The 18,753-nt window shown below is 38.5% G+C and overlaps 1 protein-coding gene across 2 annotated transcripts in view; it reads right to left on the bottom strand.

Annotated features, from left to right (window-relative positions):
* LOC124607557 (pre-mRNA-splicing factor CWC22 homolog) overlaps positions 1 to 18,753 on the bottom strand; it is a 130,353-nt gene that overhangs the window by 106,647 nt on the left and 4,953 nt on the right. For both annotated transcript variants that reach the window (XM_047139914.1, XM_047139915.1), the window contains exons 2-3: positions 4,692 to 4,820; positions 1,990 to 2,178 (exon numbers count right to left, since the gene is read on the bottom strand). In XM_047139914.1, the coding sequence (XP_046995870.1) occupies positions 1,990 to 2,178; positions 4,692 to 4,820 (318 nt within the window). The remainder of the gene's footprint in view (positions 1 to 1,989; positions 2,179 to 4,691; positions 4,821 to 18,753) is intronic.

Raw genomic sequence — 18,753 nt, 5'->3', positions numbered from 1 at the left:
AGCAATTTTCTTAACAGCAATCAATCTGCTTTGTGTGAAAGATTCTTTGTAGAATCAACCCTTAGGTTGTGGCCAAACCATTTCCCTGTGATATCCTTTCTTTTTTCCACAAGTGCTAGTCTAATGAAGTATTCAGCATAACATCTGTGACGTTTGGAAAGTAGGAGAGAGGTACTGCTAGAACTGAAGTTGTATCGACAATTCGTGAGTCATACATGGGTAACTCAAATGGAAAGAGCGTAGTCGCAAAAGGCAAAGTTACAGGCTTCAGAACCCTTTCAACATATGGCTTTACTATATCAGAAAGTTTCAAGGGCTATGTACAATGCAAGAGTTCAGGGGGAGAAGCAAGCCCACCCTCCCACATAGGCTGACAAAGGATGAGAAGACAGGGGGGAGGGGGGGGGGGGGGCAGCCATGCTTACCATCTGCAGTGTTCGCACCACAAGCGGCATGTTGTGTTTGGCCAAAAGCAGAAGTAATGCACAGATAAAAATCGCTTTAAATGTTGTTTGCAAGTGAACCTGAAACTGTATTATGCATTAACATGGTTACAGAATGAAACAGAAATAAATGAATGGTATTTTTTTTTTCATTTGTTGAAGCTGTCACACTTTTGTAAAAACACTTCCATGTAGTCATTCACTTTTACCGTCAAGATCTTCTGTTTGTGTGTCTTACTGCATCTCATGTGACTGTATTGAAGATAGTTTTGTCAACAGTGGGGCTGTACTGTACCATGAATGTATTTTGAAATAAGACAATAATCAGTGGTATTTCCATACAAATAATATGGCAGTAATGAAAGGTGCAATATAAAGTAATTCATGCAAAATAGAAGGAGCCTTCAAAGTGTTCATGAACAAAACATCTGAAATGGAAACTCATCTTTTTTCCCCAGATATTTTTGGTGATTTGCCAGAGTGTTTCTTGGAAACTGTTTGAACATCCCAATGCTATGCACACTTTGTCCTGTGCAAGTAGCAGCTATCGTAAAAGATCTGTAGATGGAGTGAAGCAATTCCTTCCGCCCCCTTTCTGTTTTCCAGCATTAAGTAGCACACAAACAGTTTCGGCTGCATTGCATTGATTTCCTTTCAACAGCAGGCCTTCTGCGATTGTAGGTAACGCATGGGATGTACCAGAAACTACTCATCACTCATTTTGGTAATGTACTGCACAATAAAAACTACCCAGAATAGTATAGTGCAAAACAATAACAGACAATAGCTACCTCACACAATATGGTCGGCAACCTAGTGTTGATTGCAACAAAAAACAAATGACTGTCAGCGGAAGCATTCCAACGTCTATCAACTTCTGCCAATTCAGGACTATGGTGCAGACTACCTACTAAAAGTTACACACAGTAGTTGCACTGTATTAAGGTACCTATTACTGATTCTTTACTGCTGATTGATAGTATGTTAGAATTGGATAATATAAAACTATGTAAGCACGCTGTTTAACAAATAGAAGATTTTGGTATGGTTTCACTCTTCCATTGTGCAAATGATGAAACAACAGATACTGAGATGACTGACTGCATAATAGAAAATCGACAAAAGTCACCCAACAGAGAATAAAAAATCTTGTTCAACCAATTTCTGATAATTCCTCATCCCTCTGCAACCCTTACTATAAATGATTAATAGAGTAGTTAAAAAACATCCAAAATGGAGTGACTAATTTTGTTACAGGTTCATCAAATTCTGATGGCTGTCACAATTTGTTACAAAATGATGAATGAAAAATGAGAAAAGTTTTAGCTCTTATTGAGTGCTATTTTTTTCATATGTCGTTCACAATCGAACAGAAAGTGAAACCAGGAAATCCTCCACCTCACATTGAAAGGTGGCTTGCAGAGTATACATCCATCTACAACATAAGTAATGGCCAGTCTTTCTATCTATTTGTGATTTTATCAATTTTCTGAATTGGATTTTCTTTTTTGCGCAATAAAGGAAGTTATACTGTAAAAATACAAACCCTTTTTTCTAGATGTCCTTCATGTAAAATATTACGAAGCATCTCAAAGATGGCAAGAACTCCTTTGTTGGACACTTCTGTTAGCTTCATGCCGCATTCTTTGAGAAATGCAATTGCTACTTCAACAGAATCATCAGTTGGTGTTTCAATCAACAATGTAAGGATTTCCAGTGCCAATATTTCATGAGCCTGCAAAAGTAACAACACATTCCTAGATTAAAACATTGTTGTAAATATTGACATGCCCCATTAAACATGCAAATAGTGGCAACCAAAAATGTTTTTTCCTTATGATACCTTAGTAAACATGAAGTTCTCCTGTTTGCTGACAACAACAGGTCAAAATTTATTACAACCAATCTTCTTTAAAACACTTCATTTTAATATGATAGAAAAAAAGAAAGAAAACATCACGGGGTACTCTTACTGCATCTGCACATATTCCTTGACTAAGTAATACAATTTCTATAAAAAAAGGTCACTCACCAAATAGATATGTACTTTTGCTTTAAAAGTCACTGTTAGTAATCTACCAAATTAGCCACATGTATGTAATTGCTCAAGAAAAATTACAAAGAAGCTGTGATAAACCAAAATAGATTAAACTACACTGATTCACATAATTTAGCTCTGTGTCCACTGTAAAAATCAGACATTTAAAAAAATACAATATGGCATGAAAAAAAGACTGTTACATGTTCAGTAACATGGTAGCTATTCATTACAATGAATTTTAACACTGGAGCTCCAAATGAAATACAGTATTTTATAACATTTCCAAATAATAAGGGTGAAAATTATGGCTGATTCACTGGAACAACAGTGCTTTTTTTCCTTCCACATATGATCAAGAGATATTTTTGTTGTTACTTTATCTTGTAACCTGCTCAGAAACACAGTTTAAAAACTGCAGCGCTTCACATGTGGAAAATACATTTCTTCTTATCTGTTCTCTTTTTTAATGTAGGTATACAAGATTCTCAGTAGCAAAAGCTGTTGATCACAGAAGTAATGGTCTGTTAATGAAAGGAAGTGGACCATTTGTAAAACCTGCAAGCCTCATGGAATGCTATGCAAGGGTTCTACAGCCTAATACTCATAGTTCTTTTGCTCACTGATTGTAGTTTTGTGTGGGTACCTGAAACTTTACTTTTTTGGCAGAATTCTGAGGCAATGCAATCAGTCTACAAAGGAGATTGCTACAAATCAGTTTTGTGACCCAACCTAGAATATTGGACATACTGAACATATTCAGAAATGGCAGCAAGAATGGTCACAGGTTTGTTTGATCCATGGGAGACTGTCACAGGTACGCTAAAGATATTAAACTGGTAGACTCTTGAAGACAGATGAAAACTATCCCAAGAAAGACCACCTATGAAGTGTTGAGAATTGGCTTTAAATGATGACTCTAGGAATATACTCCAACCTCCACACATCACTCCAATAGGGATCATAAGGACAAGATTAGATTAATTACAGCACACACAAAGTCACTGAAAGAATTGTTCTTCCCACACTCAGTATGTAAAAAAAACCTAATGACTGGTTCAGTTGGATGTACCCTCTGCCATGCACTTCACAGAGGTTTGCAGAGTATGGATGTAGATGTATCCTACTTTTTTGAACAGAGGAGGAGGTGCAAGGTGAAACGTTTGCAAATTTTTTTCAATGAAGCCGCTAAATTTCTTCAAGATTTTGCGGTATGACAGGCAATCACACAATTTATATTCCTGCACCTATTTTTCCTTTTTAAATATCAGGCAACCTTGTGACCAGGGAAGGTAATGGTTTGGGTAGTTTGTGCACAGTTGAGGTAATTCACAAGATCAATTGTCATATAGAGTTCTGGCATACTTTTTTCCACAAACAGGTTCTGATGCACAATGGGATGACATATGACCACATACACACACATCAAAAGCACCAAAAATGTCAATGAGATGCTGTATTGGGCCATATTTGCACTTGTTGGCCAAATTTAGAACTATTTTTTTTCCCAGCATAAACTGGTTTCACATAAACACATTAGCATATCTACCAAGTTCCATTGACATATGATAATCACCACCAAGTTCCACTGACATATGATAATTACGGCTCTCACTGGACCACCATGAGTAGCTGCACTTTTATAATAACCACCTGGTAATAGATGAGTTTTGCTATTTAAGCAGTAAAATAACTGATGATAGAAGTAAAGAGAATGTAACATATGGACTGGCAATAGTAAAAAGAAGCTTGTCTGGAAAAGAGAAATATCTTATCTACCATAATTTTAAGTATGAGGAAGTGTCTTCTAAAGTATTCCTTGAGGTGTAGCTTTATATGGAAAAGATAGGTTTACTCTCATCAGAACTGACAATAAACCAACACCCAAAACAATAGTTCAGGTATGCATGTCGAAAGCAAAGACATGATAGAGAATATATACAGTGATACTGAATGTGTAATTCACTATGTAAATATAAAATAAAATAGGAGATTGGAATGCCATAGTAGGAGAAGGAATATGAAACAGAGTTACAGAGGGATACAGTTTTTGTACTAGAAATGAGAGAGGAGAAATATTGAGTTCTGCAATAAATTTCAGCTAGTAATAGTGAATACATCATTCAAAAATCACTACAGGAGGAGAACAGAGAAGGGGACTCGAAACCAGGCAGTATTGATCATGCTCATTAACTCTATGTTTGACTTACCACTCTCTGGTTAACAAGATGTGCGATGAATGTTACAGCTGAAATGCATGTGCTTTTATCATTTCTTCTGAAGCCACGTCTGAACTGAATAACAATCCGCCGCAGCAACAACTCTCCAATATTGGGAAACTAGAAAAGAATGACAATGGGTAATTTCAATATACATAAGGAATTATCAACATAGGAAGTATTGAACACATATCATTAAAGGGCATATTATAGAAGGGGGAAATGAAATATTACCAAAAACTAAAATATTACAATAAATTCTAGAAAATACATGGTCGAAGAAAGACTCTGCTTCAATGACAATAGTGTATTAGCTTGATCACTTGGTAAAGCAATTTTTGTTTGTCATTTTGTTGAGTATGTATCATATCAAGAATTTACTGCAGTCTGTATTAAGGTGCCACGTGAACTGTGTACTGGATATAATAATTGCATCTGAAATTTACCACAAATTGCACTGGGTAATTTTTATTCTTATTCTTAGTTTGTTGGTAATGTTAGGTAGTTTTCAAGTTTCAGTTTTTCTGCACATCCTGTCAAATATTTGCTCCCTCTCTGGTAGTGCACTGTGTAAGCAGACTGATGAAATGAGAATACACTTGGCAGGTTATCTTGGTTTCTCAAAATGTGTGTTTCCTAGAAGCACACACAAGATCTCCGCATAATGGAGCAGCATCAGAGATATCCATTTGCTTGGAGCAGTATCTCCCTCTGATAAATAACTACTTGTGAAACTGGACCCAAAACCACCCTGACATCATATTTCATCTGTTCTCTTTCAATACCATCAATCTCCAGTTTGAACATATTCCAACATTATTCTTACGCTATCAAAAGCTTGCTAAATAACAAATGCAACATGCCCCCAATGACTCATACCACACACAGTGCAGTCACATTAAAGTGACAACACGTCAAAAGCCTGAAGAACCACCTTTTGCAGCACAGACATGCAGAAAGAGAGTCTGTGATGTTCTGAGAAGTCCTGACAGGGATGTGGAGCCATGCTGACTCCAGTGCCACACCAGCTGCACTAGGTTTCTCCGTTGAAGATCCATGGCACGAACAGATTCTTGATTGGGTTTTATATCTCGGAAGTTTGGTAGCCAGGGGAGTAAACTCATCCTGGTGCTCTTTAAACCCAAATGTGCAATGCAAGCAGTGCAATGTGTTGCACTGTCCTGCTGGTCAATCCCACTGTGCCAACAAAAAAACAAACTGCATGTAGGGTAGGACATAGTCCCCATGGGTAGATGCGTACTTCTATTTACTTTCACTGTATCTTCCAGAACAATGAGATCACCCAAAAAATGTCATGAAAATATTCCCTAGACCCTAACACTCCCTACTCTGGCTTGGATCCTTCTGACGATTGTTGCAGGGCCATACATGTCAACAGCCATCTGTCTGGTAGAGCATAAAACCTGATTCATCCGAAAAGGCCATCTGTCACCACTCAGCGGACATCCAATTGTGGTACTGGCATGCAAATTCCAGCCTCCACTGCTGATTAACCAGACTCAAGCTGCGGAGGCCCTTATGCAACATTTGCAAAACAGTCACTGAGGTCAAACTGTTGGTAGCCCCTTGGTTTATCTGGGCAGTCAGTTTCTCAACAGTTACATATCTATTTGTCCGTACACATCTCTGTAGCCATCGTTCATCCCTGTCACACCTGTGGTGCGCCACAGTTGCCTTGGCACCTGTTTTAGATAGCATCATTTTGTCATGCATGGATTACTTTAACCACAGTTTACAAACTTAGCTTCCACCCTTTTGGACGTCGTGCCCCTGTGGATGACAGATAAATCAATCCGTTTCCACATTACAACAATGACTGCACTGTTTTCCACAGCCCCCGACATGATTTATATACCCTCCACTGCTAGTGCTGCCACCTGCCATCTGTGAGTAGTTATTGCATGTTGACATCAAACATGTGACTGGACCATGTAATATTAGCTATTTTACACAGTTGCAAAAAAAAAAAGGATATAGGATTACATACTTTCTCCTTGACCTTGGTCACTGTACACCAGCTGTTCTGCTAGCTATACAGGTCACTGAGTACTACCAAAATGCTTCCTATAGCTCAGTCCTTAAATTTATTGCAACTGCTCAATATTTCTTCATTATTCTCACAGCTAATGTCAGTGTTTGGTGTTCCATCTAAATAGATTTTTTTTCCAAGCAAGCCTATACAACATAGTGTTCCAGTACTCTACAACTTAATTAAGAACACGTTCTCAATAATTTTACATTTGGGTGCAGATCACCATCTCCATAGACATTGGTTATGGCACAGACTTGTATTAATGACCAATGAGAGGTTAATTTGCCACACAGATGAGAACCTAAATGCTAAGGAGCTGTAGTATCTGGGTAGGGCCAAGTATGTTCGTTGGTTTTGTACATCCTAAGGGCACACAATAGCACAACCATTACCATCTATACATTTATACTTGAAGTTTCGTTACAAAACAAACTATTCACAGAAACTCGTCACTAATTTATCAGTAATGTTGTTGTTGTTGTTGTTGTTGTGGTCTTCAGTCCTGAGACTGGTTTGATGCAGCTCTCCATGCTACTCTATCCTGTGCAAGCTTTTTCATCTCCCAGTACCTACTGCAACCTACATCCTTCTGAATCTGCTTAGTGTATTCATCTCTTGGTCTCCCTCTACGATTTTTACCCTCCACGCTGCCCTCCAATACTAAATTGGTGATCCCTTGATGCCTCAGAACATGTCCTACCAACCGATCCCTTCTTCTGGTCAAGTTGTGCCACAAACTTCTCTTCTCCCCAATCCTATTCAATACTTCCTCATTAGTTATGTGATCTACCCATCTAATCTTCAGCACTCTTCTGTAGCACCACATTTAGAAAGCTTCTATTCTCTTCTTGTCCAAACTATTTATTGTCCATGTTTCACTTCCATATATGGCTACACTCCATACGAATACTTTCAGAAATGACTTCCTGACACTTAAATCAATACTGGATGTTGGAAACATGTTGGTTGGAGTTAGATATAGTGGGAATTAGGGATGTGAAGTTGCAGGAAGAACAGGACTCCAGGTCTGTTGAGTACAGTGTTATTAAGCACGAATCCAGCTGGTTGGGTTCTGGCAGGGTCACAATTCCTTACTTCCTTACTTTCTCCTCCCCCAAATATAATTTGCTGTCACTCCCACTTTCAACATACCACAGTTGCCTTGAATTTAATAACAGAATATATAAACATTTTATAAAAATATTACAGTAACACTTCATATATCACTTTAGTGTAACTTACAATAATAATAGTTTATACAATATTAAGTCAATTTGTCTGCTCACTATTATCAGTATTTCACTCAGCACTACGAGTGTGAACACAGACCTGCTGACTATAGACATGTGAGCTTATAAATGAGAAGAACCCTGTTTTAGCCGACCGCGGTGGTCTCGCGGTTCTAGGCGCTCAGTCCGGCACCGCGCGACTGCTACAGTCGCAGGTTCAAATCCTGCCTCGGGCATGGATGTGTGAGATGTCCTTAGGTTAGTTAGGTTTAAGTAGTTCTAAGTTCTAGGGGACTGATGACCACAGATGTTAAGTCCCATAGTGCTCAGAGCCATTTGAACCATTTGAACCCTGTTTTGTTTTTCCAACTACTTTTGGAATAGTTAGTCATAATGTTTTTCTTTTTTCCCCTAGTGGAGTGTCTTTCTTGTCCTGTCATGCCTTACTAAACTTCTTGAGGTGTCAGTTTTATTTGTGGAATTGTGAACAGTGTCAGATTTGTTGTTGACAGCGGGTATGACCAGACTGTGAATGGAATGTCCCCTGGAGTCATTCAAGTTGCAAACACATTCATGTGAACTAGCTCTCAAACAAGCAACTAGAAAGTGTTCTGTGGCATATATAGCTTGTTGTTTTCTAGATCTATCTCATTTTAGATGGTTTTCACACTCTTTTATTTTCTGAAAATTATCAAAGTTACCTGGAAATTAATATATTCAGTAAAATCATCTTTTTCTTGGGGGGGGGGGGGGGGGGGGGGGAGAGATCACACACCGGCCCCTTCGATCTGTAGGGGTAATGCAGGAGTAGGTCTTACAACAAATAATAAATAGGAATGCAGGTGAGATACTCCAGACAATGTAGGTATCACGTTATCATAGTCAAGATGGAAACAAAACCCAAAACAGAAGTACATGTCTATATATCTACTAGCTCCACAGATTAAGAAGAGAGAGAAAGAATACATGATAAGGTATAAGAAACTGTTTCAATTGTTAAGGGAGCTGAAATTGCCATTGGAAACAGGAATTCGACAATACGCAAGAGAAGGAAAAATTCCACACATAGGAGAAAACAGACTCAGAGAAATGAATGAAAGGCGAAGCTGCCTAGTAGAATTTTGCCCAGCCTGGAATTTATCATTACTACCCTTGGTTTAACAATAATGAAGTATGGGTTTATAAGTGGAAGATACCTTAAATCAACTTTTCAGATACATTACCTAATCATATGCCAGAGATTTCAAAACCAAATTTTCAACTGCAAAACAAGAGACAGATGTGGACAATAATTCTGTGGTCATGAACTGCAGGTTAACACAGAGAGTATAAAAGGCAGCATTAGGTAATAAGTGACAAACAGGGAAAAGGAATACAACAGAAGACTAATGGGTAGCTATGAGAGATAAATAGTGAAGCCAGCAGAGAATCCAACAGGCAAAAAGACAAAGATATTTAAGACAATTGGCAAAGAAATAAACAAATAAAACATTGAAAGTAAAATAGGCAAGAGGTAATACAAGAGACTGAATGATATGCAAAATGGTTAAGCAAATATGGGCAACCTATAACTACAGAACGGACTGACAACATTGAAAATTTGTGTTGGACCATGACTTGAACCTGGATTTCCTGCTGGCTGCGAGTGATCACCTTAAAACCATTTTGGGTATCCATGCATGTTTCACAACCAGACCCAAACTTCTAAATGTGGCCGTCGACACATAATTAACTTGCATTCGTACACTTACTGTAATTCCGGTACAGGGGAGACATTTAATCAAAAGTTGCTAGTCTCATAGCGGCAGAAAAACATGATATTGCAGTGCCTATGTTTGTAAGAAGTATGATGCAATGTTCCTTTGGACATGCATTTCACAGTTGTTGCCTGTATTCACAACTGCAAACACGTTTCTTATATATCATAATGATTGTAGTGACCGCAATGCCTGTTCCTTGAGACATCTTTGCATGTCCGAAGGAACATTGCATCGTACTTCTACATCTACATCTATACTCTGCTAACCACAGTGAAGTGCATGGAAGAGAGTGCACCCCTTTCTACCAATTAATCAGGTTTCTAATCATTCCATTTGTGTGAGGAGTGAAGGAGGAATGATTGTCTGAATGCCTGTGTTTGTACTGTTGTTATTCTAATCTTGTTGTGGTACCTACGTGTGTGGCTTTGTGTGACCTATGTGTCATAGGCAGTTGTTGCATATACCTAGAGACATCACTGGAAGACGGTTCTTGAAACTTTGTTAGTAGACCTTCTCGGGATCTTTGCATCTAACTTCAAGAGTCCGCCAGTTCAGCTTCTTCAACATTCCTGTGACACTCTCCCAAGGGCCAAGCAAATCTGAGACCATTCATGAAGCCCCCATTAGTCCTATTTGGTAGAGGTACTGCAGACTAGAGCAACATTCTAGAATGGGTCATAAGAATGATTTGCACTTCCCCAGTATTTTACCAATAAACCGAAGTCTACAACCTACTTGAGCCATGATACCATCTGATTTACACACAACTAAGCCTGTGTCATCATTCTATTTAACATCTCTATGAAGTGTTAGACCCACGTATTTGTAAGGGTTGGGCGATTCCAACTGTGACTCACTGGTATTATGGTCGTAGGATACTTCTTTCTTTCTTTCTTTCTCTCTCTCTTTTTTTTTTTTTTTTTTTTTTTTTTTTTTAAGTGCACAGTTTTACATTTCTGAACATTTAAAGCAAATTGCCAATCTTTGCACCACTTTGATATCTTATTAAGATCTGACTGAAAATTTATACAGTTTCTTTCAGACAGTACTTCATTATAGATAACAGCATCATCTGCAAAATGCCTGAAGTTACTACTAATATCATCCACAAGGTCATTAATATACAACGAAAACAGCAAGATCCAAACACACTTCCTGGCGCACACCAAAAGTTACTTCTATATCTGACAATCAATCTCCATCCAAGATAACATGCTGCATCCACCCTACCAAAAAGTTCTCAATCCAGTCGCAAATTTCATGTTGCCCCATATGATCGTACTTTTGACAATAAGCATAGTTATGGTACCGAGTCAAATACTTTTCAGAAATCAAGAAATACTCCTACCTGACTGCCTTAATCCAAGCTTTCAGTGCGTCATGTCAGAAAATTGCAAATTGTTTCACATGTTTGATGTTTGCAGAATCCATGCTAGTTGGCATGAAGGAGGTCATTCTGTTCGAGGTACTTCATTATGTTCAGCCCAAAATATGTTCTAAGATTCTACAACAAAGCAATGTCACTTATCCTGGACAGTAGTTTTGTGGATCACTTCTACTGTCCTTTTGCTTTACTACCCTCAATTTCAGTTTCTGTCTGATTCACAAAGGACAGGACACCAACATCAGTGCCACTAACAGCCTTTACATAACACACAGAATTTCTTTGGGTTTTGTGAAAGACCATTTCACAATATTCTGCAATGATAGTCATTGAGGGCTTCAGGCATTGCTCTCGTAAGAGCCAAATGCATTTTATGCAGCATCTCTCTATCTATAGTCATATGCATTGTTTTACACCTATTATGCAGTAGTATCTGTTTCTTTAGAACTTTTTTTCCAGTGATTCCATATCATGGAGAATCCCTCCCATTATGAATTGTTCTCCGGGTATGCATCTAACCAGTGCATGATCAACTATTCTTTTACTTGAGCCATAGTTCCTCTAAATGTTCCTGCTTGTGCTGAATTTTTCAAGTTCCTCACTGAGATATGACACCACTGAGCTTTCATCTAGTTTAATGAACACATATATCTTTCTGGTTGTTTTAGTTGTTCTTTCGTAATCATTGTTAGCCAACAGAATCACAGTCACTGGTACCAGCATCGATGTGGAGGTCCTCAGAAAGATCAGGTCTATTTGTTGTCATTAGACCCAACATACCTCCACCATCAGTGGGGTTATGAACTATCTGTACTTGGCAGCTTTCAGAGAAGGCATTTACGATGTCTTATCATGCCCACAACTAACAAAACTTTGATTTTACAAACTGATTGTAGGATGATTATAGTCTCCACTGATGATTTCAGAATGATCGCGGAAGTTACGTACAAGCAAACTGAGGTTTTATCTAAAATTTTCGGTTACATTAGGAGGTGAGTCTGGTGACTGATAAAAGGGTCAAATTACCACTTTATGCCCACACCTGATTCTGAGTCTTGCCCAATCAATCTCACATGTAACTTCAATTCTTATCTCGGTGGATTTGAGTGTATTGTCTACTGCAACAAATATACCACACCCCTTTTCCATAAGCCTATCTTTTTGATATACATTTAAATTTCTCCCAAAATCTCACTGCTGTCAATTTCAGGTTACAATGAGCTTTCTGTATCTAGTATTATACGAGCTTCACTGCTTTTTGGGAATACTTCAAAAGATGGACTTTGTTGAGAATGCTTCAGCAGTTAACCGCTAGGATTTTAATACTTTCACCTGTGGGAGGCATTCCTTTTGATCTTACATTGATGCTTATGGGTTACTTACAGCTGTTATTACATAGGTTGGCTGGAGAGTTGCCTAAAGTAAAAAAACATTGTGTATACCTCATACAGAGTCAGCTGCTTAGGTAGCAGCCTCTGATGTATAATGTATGCCTTACCAATTTAGGGGAACCCTACAACCCTCAACCCTAAGGCGGAAGTCGAGGAAGTCACAGGCTGCCTTGTAGAAGTCTCTGGTTCAGTACTTCCACTTGACTCAGAATCAATGGGTCAGATCAGTTCTAGCAACAATGCTGCAAACTGAGAGCTGGTCTTCTCACTATACTCTGCCAGTATGCTGAAATGATCCAATTACAACCTCGAAGTCCAGAACACATGCATAATTAGTTCCGTGCACCACAATATGCAGTTGGTTGCACATCCTTCCTTCGATGGCTGCCAAAACAGCCTCTTCAACATGTTGCATGAGGCCCCCAGGCATACACACTGAGTGCATCTGGTGTCCTTTCCTGTCCTGCGAGAAAAATTTGACAGAACACTGAAAGACCTAAGTCAAAATGTGGCACATGGAGGAATAGACAACATTCCCTCATAATTCTTAAAATACTTTGGTATGCAAGATATATGATACAAGCAAGATATCCAAAGACTTCAAGAAGAAGTCCATTACAAATAAGGCAGATTCTAATACACGTGAATATTACCAACCCATCAGCTTAATCAGACGCAGCTGCCAAATACTGATACAAATTATTTATAGAACAATGAAGAGACTGGTAGCTGATCTCAGGGCAGATCAGTTTGGACTACAAAGGAATGTAAGAATACATGAGGTAATACTGACTTATTTTAGAAGATAAACTAAGAAAATTCAAACCTATTTTAATGCTTTAGCAGATTTTGAGATGTTTTGACAATACTGATGGGAATGCATTCTACGAAATTCTAAAGGCAGTTGAGACAAAGAATAGAAAAAGAAATGTTATCTACAACTAGCAGAGAAATGAGATTGCTGTTACAGAGTTGAAGGACACAAAAGGGAACCAATAGTTAGGAAGGAAATGATAGAATTGCCCATGTTATTCAATTTGTACACTGAGTATGAGTAAGGGAAAACCAAGAAGAAATGTGGAAAGAAGACTGAAGTTCAAGGACAAGAAAAACTTTGAGGTTTGCCAGTAAAACTGTCGCTCTGAGCAACAGTGATAATTAAACAGAATGGTAGTGTCCTGAAAAGAGGTTACGAGATGAATAACAAAAGTAAAACAAGTATAAAGGAATGCAATCAAATTAAACTAGACAATAGTGAGGGAATTAGATCAGGAAATGAGACACTGAAAGCAGTAGATGAGTTCTGCTATTTGGGCAGCAAAATGACTGACATGGCAGAAGCACAGAGGATATAAAATATAAACTGGCAGCAGCAATAAAAGCATTTCTGAAAAAGATAAATTTGTTAACTTCTAATATAAATTAGAAATTTAGGAAATCTTTTCTACAATTTTTGACTGCAGTGTACCATTGAAGGAAGTGAAGTGAGAAGAGAACAGAAGCTTTTAAAGCACAAGCATATTGAAATTTAGACAGGTAGATCTGTTCAAAAGGAAAGAGGATAGAAGCTTTTGAAATATGGTGCTGAAGAAGAATAATGAAAATTAGATGGACAGAGCTCAAAATTAATGACATGGTTCCGAATTAAATGGGAAAGAAAAGAAATTTATCGCACAACTAGACTAAAAGAAAGAATTGGTAGATGCACACATCATGAGGCATCAAGAAACTGTCACTTTGGTAATGGAGAAAATTAATTGTACAAAGGGACCATGGCTTGACTACAAAGCAGGTTCAAATGAATGTAAGTAGCAGTAGTTGCGCAGAGATAGATTTGTGTGGAGAGCTGAATAAAATAAATCTTTGCATTGAAGATAACATCAAAAACTACTGCCCGAGATGAACTAATTTACATGATGAAAATTAAATTTGTGAATTGGATCCGATTTCTTTGATGAATTTTATTTGCACATTTTGTTCCATATTTATCTTTTACTCATATTTGTTTTCTTTTATGGCTAAACACAACTGATTACTGTTTTTTTCCACTTTACAGCGGTTTAGTTTTACACTTTGAGTTGGGCTTGGAAATACATATGGAGACAACAACCAATGATGATATGAAGAACAGAAATTTGAATACAAATCTACTCTGAAGTCCCATGATTTCTGAATGAGAATTCATTTCATGTTTCTTTATTTGTAGTGTTTAGATTATTTCTTGCCTACTGGAATATTCTGCACAGCCTTCTTTGATGTAAAAATCTTTGCTCAAGTTAAAATGAAGTTTAATTCGTTTTTGTGACTGTTGTAGTACAGAAACTGTGAGTGCATAACTTAAGTTTTATCTGTAGTAATGTTTTCTAAATATGTCATACATGTCTGCTGTTGTATAATGTAGTGTATCTTTACAGAATCTATTGTTAAAATTTTGAAATTGACTACACAAACCTGAGTAAGAGTACTCTTTGCAGCTGACAAAAGTATGCACGACAGGAATGCAGCTACACCAGAAAGTGCATTGTGACATGCACTGGTGTTGTTCTAAAAACATTTTCATGAATACATTTAAATCAAAATTATAGCTGTGACAGACCTGCCGATACTCGAGCAATATAGATGTGTCAACCAAAACTTGCAGTACCACCCACTGGCATTGACCTGTGACGTAACTGTGCCATATTGTGTGACAGTGTGGTGTATTAGAAATTGACCATGTTTGCAGAAGGGGTGATGTGAGTATGTGGTGGCATTCCAAGGTGGGACATTTATGTTTCTAAAGTGTTTGTGAGTGATTCAATGGATAGCTTGAATGCTGTTCATAAGAATAATATTGGAAATCTTTGTGGCAGTTCATCAGTGACTTATTTTTATGTTGGCAGTTATGGGCAAAAGATTCATTTTCCTGTTTGGAATGATTAGCACAGTGTGTTGTTTATGATTGGAGATATAATTTTATGTTCTGTTTCTTGTTAGTTTTTTGATGTAATGAATTTCATGAGGAGGTCACTATATGCCACAATGGAGGATGATATGGACACTATGATTAAATCCTTACAATTGTCACATTTAATTGCCGATATGTGAAGTGTCATGTTTGTGGAGAAGGTATGAGACTGACCATAGTTGCTGCATCTCAGACCAGGGATCATATGTGGTGCTTTCAATGATGCATCTCAGACCAGGGACCATATGTGGTGCTGTCAATGGGACAACAGTTGTCATTCTATCTGGAAGGGTTCTTGGTTTCAGAATGCTAGGGTGGCCATTTGAGAAATTGTGCTAATGACATATTGTTTTAGCTATCATTCATCAACTGAGGTTTCTGCTCACGAGATGGCATCAGCAATCGACATTGTTAGATTGGTTTTCTTTTCCTAGGAAGGTGTGTGTGGAATTTAATAAGTAAAAGGGTATAAGGGCACACTCGGGGATTTCAGGTGCTCTAGCTGACATTTTGAGTCTGCGATGGCATAGATAAAGTTGGGGAGAGTGTAAGTGTGTTGTGGGAACATGGTTATAGGGAGCTGTTGTTTCAGGTGCAGGGTTTTCTGAATGGTTGTTAGGGTGGTATGTAGATGGATAAAACAGGTTTAACTGAGGAATAAATCAAGGAGTGGACTGCTGTTGCATCTCATTCATTGTCTGTTTATAGAGACTGGGGTATCAGAATTGTAAGTGGAATTTAAGAATTACTGGATTGGTGCTTGTACTAATACACTAGTAGGATTCTGGAGAGAGGGGGGCGGGTGTTAAATCTGTGACGGGGGGAAAGAGACGTTCTCCAACCTTGCAGTCTCATCCAAATGAGTACTGTTGGAGGAAGAATGCACCGGATTATTTCTGTTCGTTTAAGAGCATGTTCATGGTTATAGGGAAAATGTGTAGGCCGAAGGACATAAGTTGAATAGATGGGGCAAAGTGTTTCACTGAGTTCGGGTTGATTTGTAAAGATTGATTTTTGGTTTGGTTTGTTATTTGGTGGTGTTTGATTGGGTGTGGGGAAGGCTTGGAGGTAGTGGGGACTGAAGATTGTTGTAGGTTATTTTGTTTGGAATGTTTTGCAGTTTTTTTTTGTTGTTTTTTTTTTCTTGTCCCCCTCCAAAGGTGTGAACAATATTATTTTTTTGCTAGTTATGCTTTTATTTGGGTAGTGTGTTTACAACAGGTATTAGCAGGTTGGAGGATGGTAGTTTGGAGGGGGAGGTTTGGGAGGAATGCGCGGCATTTATGGTTTTGTGTGTTTGTGTGGGGATAGAATGCACACATAATTGTTTGTTTCTTGTATATCAAAATTTGTATTAATCCAATTTTCTATGAATTTTTGGGTTACATTGTTAGCCGTAAGTAATTATGTTTGTTTGTCATTGGTAGGTAGCGAGGAATTTGTTTCAACTACATTGGTAAGATTAGTTTTTCGATATTAGCTCTATGAGTTTTGGTTTTGTGGTACCGCAGTCTTCATTTTAGCTACACAGCATAGGTGAAGTGTTCAATACTGGATTCGTGAAGCTGTGTGTGGTTTTGTGGTATCATGGACTAGGTTCAAGTTATACAGGTCAAATGATATTTCCGGCACTGATTTTGTAGCTATTTGTGTACATGGTACTGCAGACTTCAGCTGAGCTTAACAGATCACGTGAAATTTCTGATACCAGTTTTTCTTCAGGTTTTCTAATAGAAGTTTAGTTGACATGTGGAATAATCGGGACTACTGCCGGATGTTTTTGTCGCTATGGCACAACATTTCAGCCACGTAACTCGTTGCCTTCTTCAGGTGCTACCTGAGACAGCCGTATTGGAGGATCTTGTCCAGTATTTATGCCCAGAGGGCACTGGGTGCTCGCTCAATGTCCTTGACCAGTGCATGGAATCTAGGTTTTACAATGCACAATGCACTTACAGATTGTGCTGTGCAGCCAAGACTAATGATCCATTCTCTTAATGTCCATTCTCTCCTACTTTTCAAACTTCACAGCAGCTCTCCTGTATATATTGCCAGATGGGATACTACAGAGAAATGGCTAACACACAGTCTAGGAGATCCTTTCAGAAAGAATTTTTCAGTCTTCTGTGGAGCTATGCAGCTTTTTGAAGCTTCCTAGTAGATTAAAACTGTGTGTCACACTGGGATCCAAACACAGAACAGGCAATGCTTTTACCGAATGAGCTATCAATTCAAGATCCATACTGGAAACCCCCCCCCATGAACCATAGACCTTGGCGTTCGTGGGGAGGCTGGCGTGCCTCAGCGACACAGATAGCCGTACCGTAGGTGCAACCACAACGGAGGGGTATCTGTTTGGAGGCCAGACAAATGTATGGTTCCTGAAGAGGGGCAGCAGCCTTTTCAGTAGTTGCATGGGCAACACTCTGGATGATTGACTGATCTGACCTTGTAACACTAACCAAAACGGCCTTGCTGTGGTGGTACTGCAAACGGCTGAAAGCAAGGGGAAACTACGACCATAATTTTTTCCGAGGGCATGCAGCTTTACTATATGGATAAATGATGATGGTGTCCTCTTGGGTAAAATATTCCGGAGGTAAAATAGTCGCCCATCCGGATCTCCGGGCGGGGACTACTTAGGAGGACTTCGTAATCAGGAGAAAGAAAACTGGCGTTCTATGGATCGGAGCGTGGAATGTCAGATCCCTTAATTGGGCAGGTAGATAAGAAAATTTAAAAAGGGAAATGGATAGATTAAAGTTAGATATAGTGGGAATTAGTGAAGTTCGGTGGCAGGAGGAACAAGACTTTTGGTCAGGTGAATACAGAGTTATAAATACAAAATCAAATAAGGGTAATGCAGGAGGAGGTTTAATAACAAATAAAAAAATAGGAGTGCGGGTAAGCTACTACAAACAACATAGTGAACGCATTATTGTGGCCAAGATAGACACGAAGCCCACGCCTACAACAGTAGTACAAGTCTATATGCCAACTAGCTCTGCAGATGACGAAGAAATTGAAGAAATGTATGATGAGATAAAAGAAATTATTCAGATAGTGAAGGGAGACGAAAATTTAATAGTCATGGGTGACTGGAATTCGACAGTAGGAAAAGGAAGAGAAGGAAACGTAGTAGGTGAATATGGATTGGGGCTGAGAAATGAAAGAGGAAGCCGCCTGGTAGAATTGTACACAGAGCACAACTTAATCATAGCTAACACTTGGTTCAAGAATCATAAAAGGAGGTTGTATACATGGAAGAACACTGGAGATAATGACAGGT

This window comes from Schistocerca americana, chromosome 1 (assembly GCF_021461395.2).
Source record: "Schistocerca americana isolate TAMUIC-IGC-003095 chromosome 1, iqSchAmer2.1, whole genome shotgun sequence".
NCBI lineage: Eukaryota > Metazoa > Arthropoda > Insecta > Orthoptera > Acrididae > Schistocerca > Schistocerca americana.
The sequence above is the reverse complement of the archived record's forward strand: the minus strand, read 5'-3'. Positions and strand labels throughout refer to the sequence as shown.